Source organism: Solea senegalensis, linkage group LG21, assembly GCF_019176455.1.
Source record: "Solea senegalensis isolate Sse05_10M linkage group LG21, IFAPA_SoseM_1, whole genome shotgun sequence".
NCBI lineage: Eukaryota > Metazoa > Chordata > Actinopteri > Pleuronectiformes > Soleidae > Solea > Solea senegalensis.
The window spans coordinates 9,530,665-9,538,363 of record NC_058040.1 but is presented as its reverse complement, the minus strand read 5'-3'; the positions used below and the strand labels follow the sequence as shown (position 1 = coordinate 9,538,363).

General features: G+C 43.8%; 1 protein-coding gene across 1 annotated transcript in view; it reads left to right on the top strand.

The window, feature by feature from the left end:
- Positions 1-273: 273 nt before the first annotated feature.
- Positions 274-7,699, top strand: part of pappaa (pregnancy-associated plasma protein A, pappalysin 1a) — a 76,369-nt gene continuing 68,943 nt past the window's right edge. The window contains exons 1-2 of the mRNA XM_044012715.1: positions 274-720; positions 5,701-6,805. Coding sequence (XP_043868650.1) covers positions 330-720; positions 5,701-6,805 — 1,496 coding nt within the window. The 5' untranslated portion in view covers positions 274-329. The remainder of the gene's footprint in view (positions 721-5,700; positions 6,806-7,699) is intronic.

The window sequence follows — 7,699 nt, the reverse complement described above, 5'->3', positions numbered from 1 at the left end:
GGCACCGTGGAACAAATACATGAATCAAATATTCCCTGAATGTCTCAAGAGTAGTTTTGCTTAAGTGAGGGGGTCGTGGCTTAGCAATATAAAGAGGGGGAAGCAGGATAGGTTTATGGGTTTATTTTTTGACAGTTTCCAGCTTTGACATTTTACCGCTATAAAAAAAAGGAGAGAAGAAAAAAAAAAAAACTCAAGAGGATTCCAAAGAGGAGAACATTTGTGGACATTTTTTCTTCTAGTTATTCATTTTTTTTCCATTCATCATTTTGAATAGTATTATTTTTATTATTATTAATATTATTTTTTGCTGTTTTTTCTCCCGAACAATGAAACTTTGGACGTCTCCCTGGGTGTCTTGCCTGGTGATTCTCATCTTGTGTTTTGGATCAGAGTGCGGGACAGCCCGGGGACTGGGGAGATCCAAGAGGGAGTTGGTGCGCATTAGGGAGGCGAAAGCCACCGTACCGGGGGCTTGTGCCACGCGTCTGCCCCGGGGCAAACGCTCTCTTGCCGGCTTGGAGCGACGGGTGCTGCGCCAGCATCGGCGCTCCTCGCACGCGGAGGAAAACTCTCCAGACCGGAGGAAAGCTGTCTATTTCACCGGCAGGGGAGACCAGCTGCGGCTGAAGCCCGGCGTGGAGATACCCAGAGGCAATTTCACTCTGGAGATGTGGATCAAACCCGAGGGAGGTCAACGATCACCGACAGTGATTGCAGGTAGGATAAAGTCAACGCATCCTCCATCCTGTTATCACCACAACACTTTACACGATCCAAAACTGGTGGAGAAGTGAACACGTGAATGTGCAGTGTTTTATTCTTAATGTCATGTTGTGTGTGTGTGTGTGTCAGAGAAAGCAACATGCAGTTTCAGCGAGTTGAAAATGAGTTCATTTATCAGACTAGACAATGATGTAATGCTCCCAAAAGTACGGCGCACATTTTAGTGCAGTGCAAACGCAGGGTCACTGAAGATCTGGATTATATTGAAGTTTGCGACCTTTGCCGAGCAGTGCAGTCGCTGCAACCTGATGTTTTGTTGTAATCCCACGGATTTATCCTTCTTTTTTTTCCTCCTATTTTTCCCCCCCATTTTAATAAAAGGGTGATGCGCGTGTGGGTTATTATCATAGAATCTCAGTGGGGAGGACGCGGGCAGCAGATGTAGGCTACTGCATCAACTGACCGGCAGCTGATGTCACTGTGCGTAAAATGTAATTTCTCTGAGCCGACTCGGCTATTTTAAAACTATGATGTAATTGCCAAAACTTTGTGAGCGAGCACGTCACGTCAGGCACAATCGGGAGAGATATCGTTGTGCGCGTGCGTGTGAAGAAGCGCTCAAAGTGCGCAGCAAGCCCGTGTGTGTGTGTGTGTGTGTGTGTGTCCCTCCACCCCACCACCCCTGATATACACATTTGGATTGGCTACCGGAGTTACGAGACACGACCGAGAGAACCAGGGCTTCCCTCTCTCTCCTCTTGAGCGAAAAATGTCCTGCTCGTGTTTGCGCTGCATGTCCCAGTGTTGTCTTCGCTCCGTGTCTTCTTATCGCAGAGACACTTACGCGTAACCATACTGCTGATTCGCAGGGGAGTGTGTAGTTTAAGGCAGAATCAGATGGCAGTGATGCATCACTGTCCACTGACTGCGCAGAGGAGGATGCACGGATTCCTCCCGGCGTTATGGAGACGAGGCGAGGAGACACTGAGCAGTTGTCTCTTTACGCACTCCATTACGTCCAACTTAGTTTGCAGCCATGTGTGAAAAGAGCACCAGGAACGTGCCATTAAAACTGCCCTTTATCATCTGTTTTATTTTGTGCATTACAGTATAGAACAGTCATTTAAAAAAAAAAATAAAAAATAAAAATAAAAATGTTTTTTCTTGCCGATAGGGAGCGTTGCTCCACACAGTCCACAGTTGTGCAGATGGCTGTCTTTGAACTGAACTGAATTGAACTCGGTCTTGTGCCAGTCTGAACTGTTTGGGGACTTCTCCAAACCATATGAGTAAATTTACTTGGTACTTTGCTTTATATCTGTCTGGCACTCTCAAAACAGTCCGTGCACACGCGCGCATGTGTCTACAAAGATGCAGTGCACTTTTAGGTAGGACTAGCCAAATGGCATGGACACACTCTGCAAAGCCAATCCCTTGTGAGTCTCTACAATGGGGGGGGTGAGAGGGTCTGTTGTGACCTGAGTGACTCTTAGATTTTCTGGGAATGGACACAAATACAGGAACATCTGTACAGTCTAATTCAATCTGGTACAATAACAAAACACACAAAAAAATAAATGAGCAACACATTGACTGCAGACTGGAATAAACACCTCCGCGATACGATCTTGACATGAAATGGACATCGAGGGCTTTACAGATGTTGTAATGGATCACATCATTTTATACAGGTGTTGTTGTTGTAGTGCACGCCCCTCCAGTGTGCTGGCTTCCATGTGACGGGGAGAGACTGCAGTTCATGTTAAAATCTTTAAGATTTGATCCATGTGTGCACTAATCAGTGAGCTGGAGAGGGGTCCAGAAGAGAACAAATATGATGATCAAACAAATTCAATAAAGCCTAATCTTTTAAATCCAATTCAGAATTCAAAAATCCCAGCGCTCCCCCAAAATGCTCCAACCCCTTGTTTTGATCCCTGCACAGGGTTGTTTGCAGTTGCTGCTTTTTTATTGTTTTGTTGTGTTTTTGTTTTGACCATAACTTTCTTTTCATTCTTTATTACCTTATATATCCTAACATATATATACTGCATATATGCACAGTCTGTGCAAAACTCCAACTGACCAGTTTTAAGATCTTCTTTGAAAACACAGAGTTTGAAACTGACATTAGATATATGAAGAGCGTGATATGTCAACAATATACAATAAATAAAGTTGACAATTATCATTACCGAGCATTTGTCACCAGTGTATCCTTGCTGAGGTATAGAGCGGATAATATGGATTGTCTTGCGTGACCACTTTAAGGTGGAAACGGAGCGCTCACGGATCAATATCTGTGATTTTACAGTCGACAAATGATTGAGTAAACCATCATTAAAATATGTGTGGACTTTGTCGCGTCCCTTAATACGAGCCATATGACATAACACACATTTCCTGTGACAGTCCTGTAGGGCCAGAATTGATCCCTGACTACTTGTGTGCACTTGCACTTGCATATATACGCGTGTGCACACATGATCAGAACATCGAGTCCTTTCTCCGAATGTTATGCAAACTCTGTTGTGCCATATTAGCCCTTGTTTCCGGGTCATGTTACAGTGTCCCGCATCAAAGTAAGAGGAAAATAAATCACACAAGGAACGGAGGCTCTCTTCCATGACCTGCTGCGGACAATTATAAGCAGACGTTGGCAGGTAATTGCTGTGATAACAGTAATACCTCGGTGCCATTATCTAGTGTCGTAATAAACACTCAAAAAATATAGATGCTTGTTTTTTTTTTTCTGTTTTCATGATAGTCAAAAGTTCAAACATGAATCCGTAATCATCTGGCTTTTGGAACTGTAAAACATGATTTCCTCTAATCATTATTTCAACTAGAAACATATCCACTTGTTGGTGAATGAAAATAACCCTAATGAACGGCAGTGACATTGCCGTGTTCATTTCAAGTCAATTGATTTTCATAAAAAGAACATGTTTGAATGCATCTGGTGCATATGTCAAGCAATACTTAATAATCAGTATCTTTGTTACGGTTCAAGGATTATTGTTATTTTTTGTTAAATATGAGAGAATTTCTCTCTCTCTCAGGGAAATTGGCGGCCACTTTCATATGACTATGAAAAGTACTTTTCTTTGACCTTTAAGAGCCACAAAGAACAGCCCAAAAGTAAACAGAGTCGTCATTGTTCCTTTCCTCCCTGCGTTTTATCAAGTCCCTGTGACATTTTTCTTTGTCTGTGCATATATATATATATTTGTATATATATGTATGTATGTGTGTATATATATATCTATATATATATATATATATATATATATATATATATATATATATATATATACATATGTATATATATGCTCTTCTTTTTTCCTGAGTGTGTTTTTCTTAGCGGAAATGGCAAGTGAGAGGAAGGTTGAACCTGACAAGCACAGCTCTCCACTGTAGTGTGTATGCACACACACACACACACACACACACACACACACACGCACGCACACGCGATCCGCGCGCATACACGTTTGTGTATCTTTCTGAGTGGATACAAATGTCTACTTCAGTGTTTCAATTTGTTGGTGCCTATGTGTGGGTGTGTATATCTGTATCAGTATATGCGTACATGTACGCGCGTGTGTGTGTGTGTAGGCGTGCTTATGTGAGCCCGAGCAGTCGCAGAGACCGGTCTGGAAAAGTGTAGTGTGTTAGATTAATTGAGCATGGCAGAATTATGACAGCTGTTTACACTAGGAGCCCTATGAGCATTTTAGCACACCTTTTAGCCTTGAGTGCATTAGCTGACAGATGGAAGGCTTTTTCCTTCCAGTGTAGTGGAAAGCTTGAAAATGTCACCTACCAAAAGGCTGACCTTGACGCTGAACCCGGCCCTCACTCTTTGAACATTAGTCCACCGCAATACTAAGTTAATGAATGCATAATGGAGCGCTCATCTAATTAGAAACAGGTCAAAGTTAACAACGTGTTCATGCAGTCACCATTACCCAGTCACTTACTGCAGGCCGGGGTAGCACTAATCGATGGGGAACAAAGACATCTGAGGTGGACAAGTGCGCTGCAGCAAAGATGTGGCCGTCGCTATGAGGATGAGCTTATAATTTCACACCAAGCTTAAGACAGAAGAGACACGTATGAAGGACACTTAGACACATTTAATGCAGATCCTGGAAGCAACAGTAAAAGACACTTCATGTCTGATGTATGTTCTATGACCTGCATTTGTAGACCAACTATCTCTTCATGGGTAGATATATTACAGCCTGAAGTATTTTAATCACGATGGAGTACGCACTCCCCTCCTTCCCTGCAGATCACCAGTGAGCACCGAGTCAATCACATGATGAGATGGACATTATGAGGCACGACAAAGTGCTTTGGAACCTTTGCACACTTTGATGGGACTGTCTGGATTTATGCAACACGAAAAGACACGCACACTCACAGACGTGATGTTGTCTGCCTGCGCATGTACCTTAACAAGCACTAAACAAACAAACAGGTAGCATTCAGAGATCCCCTAAGAAGTGAAAACACATTACCATGCTGAAGCTGCCTGACAGAGTCCAAGTGAAACAGGAAAAAGGTGTTTTGGTGCCTCTAGAAAAACAAGGACTTAGCAGAAAACTAGCCTTTTCTGGCTACCCTGCTGGCAAGGAACATTTACACAAGTAACTTTAAATGCGCTCAGTGTTCACAAAAAAACCTATACCAACACATTTCCATGGGGTCTCCCTTAGCTAAACATGCACTTCCACCCAATTTCCAGGACAGAATTCCCTTAGATATTAAACATATTGCGTTTCTTGCTCTCTTATCTTTACTACATGTTAAGCCTCTTTGTAAAAACGGCATTACATATCATGATCAGATTGTATACAATTAAAATGTATCAGCATACAGCTGCTGATACTTTCTTATATGTTCACTTTCACACTCACACCTGGAAAGAAACACATATTCATTGACTTTTTTCCATTCTTTCCCCAGGCCTATACGACAAGTGTTTCTATGCCTCCAGTGACCGTGGCTGGCTGCTTGGTATCCAGGCAGTTAGTGAAAATGGAAACCGTGACCCCCGATTCTTCTTCTCCCTTAAAACTGACCGTGCCCACAAAGTGACCTCCATCCACTCGAATGTTCGCTACATACCCAACCAATGGGCACATGTGGCAGTCACATATGACTGCGTATACATGAAGCTCTTCGTCAACGGCGCCCAAGTGGCCGTCAGTCGGGAACAGTCGGGTGAAGTTTTTAGTCCTTTGACCAAAAAGTGCAAAGTCCTGATGACTGGGGGAAATGCACTGAATCATAATTACAGGGGAGCAGTGGAAAATGTGGCTCTATGGAGACAGGCCCGAGGGCAGAGGCAGATTATCAGGGATATGCAGGGCCACGAAGACCCCCACGATCTACCTCAGCTGGTCATTCGTGAAACATTTCAGCACCCAGGCCGGAAGTGGCTGACTGTAAAAGATGGTAGCTTTCCTCAGCCTGAGCAGGCAGGAAGTGGCCGATCGGGGTTACTGGGTGGCGGTGGATTTGGAGGTGCTGATGGATTATTGGACACGACGCTCGAACCCCCAGCTTGTGGCCAAACCGTTTGTGACAATGTCGAGGTTATCAAAAACTACAACCAGCTTTGGAAATTCCGCCGGCCTAAGAAAGTGCGTTACCGTGTCATAAATATATGGGACGATGCTCGGACGAGGCCTACTGTATCAGACCACCAAATCAGCCTGCAGCACCAACGGCTAAATGAAGCCTTTAGCCCCTACAATATCACCTGGGAGCTCAGCATTCACAATGTGACCAATTCCTCCCTTCGTCACCGACTGATTCTAGCTAACTGTGATATCAGCAAAGTCGGGGATGATGTTTGTGACCCAGAATGCAACCATCCTCTAACAGGCTACGATGCAGGAGACTGCATGTCTGGGCACCGGAGCCGTTGTCCTGAACACAAACAGGGTAATGGCGTATGTGACCCTGAATGTAATTGGGAAAACTTCTTGTATGACCTTGGCGACTGCTGTAATCCCAATGTGACGGATGTGACCAAGACATGCTTCAACCGCTCCTCTCCACACAAGTAAGTTCACTTCTCCTACAGCTTTTTTTTTTGCACGTTACTGTATAATGTTTTTCCCTTACTGGTAATCGTCTTTGGTTGCTGTTTTATAAACTTAGATTGACCAAAAGGCTTTAACTAACAATGAAATTCCTTGCTTTATTTAATATCTTTTTCTGCTCGACATCACTGAATAATTTTGGTAAACCAACTCCACACTATGGACTTACATGCCGAGAGTAAATCCAACAACAAATCTTTCCATACGTGTGTCCCTGAAGAGAGGTTTTCATGTCTAGTCCTACTGTTTCCTGGCCATTTGGGCCGAGGCTGAGTGTAACTCAACTCCCAGCCTGTGTGGCCTGGGAAATCCTCTGGGGGCAGCTAGTCCAATCTAGCGTTGGCTTGGTTCAATCAGTGTTCCACACATCAGCAGTGCAAAAACAAATGCAAGCGGGTGACTTTCCTGGTAGCAAATGTACAGGCCAGATTGCTGTTTTTTTGTAATTCTTTTTCGACAACGCTCTCCACCTTTTTCCACTCTGTGCCTGCTATACCCTGTGGTCATAATTGAGCTGACTTGATTGAAATTGTGAGTTGGTTTGGAAAGAGTGACACTATAAACTGAGTGTTGGGGCAGTTAGAGGTCAGAGGAGGCAGTTTCAATATGGCTTTTGCTTGTAGCAATGGAAATCATTTCAAAGACATACCTCTCTCCTCAGGAAACCACCTACCGAAAAAAGTCTCCTGGGGAGGCAGGTATGAGTCCCCGATCGTGGCTGTCTGAGAGAATTTTCCAGGAAAAACAGTGAAGAAAGTTCACATAATCTCCTACAGGTTTACATGGAGCAAGATATTATGAGGTTTCATACAGCTACGCGAGGAGAATACACAGGCCCTCGTGGATGCATGCAA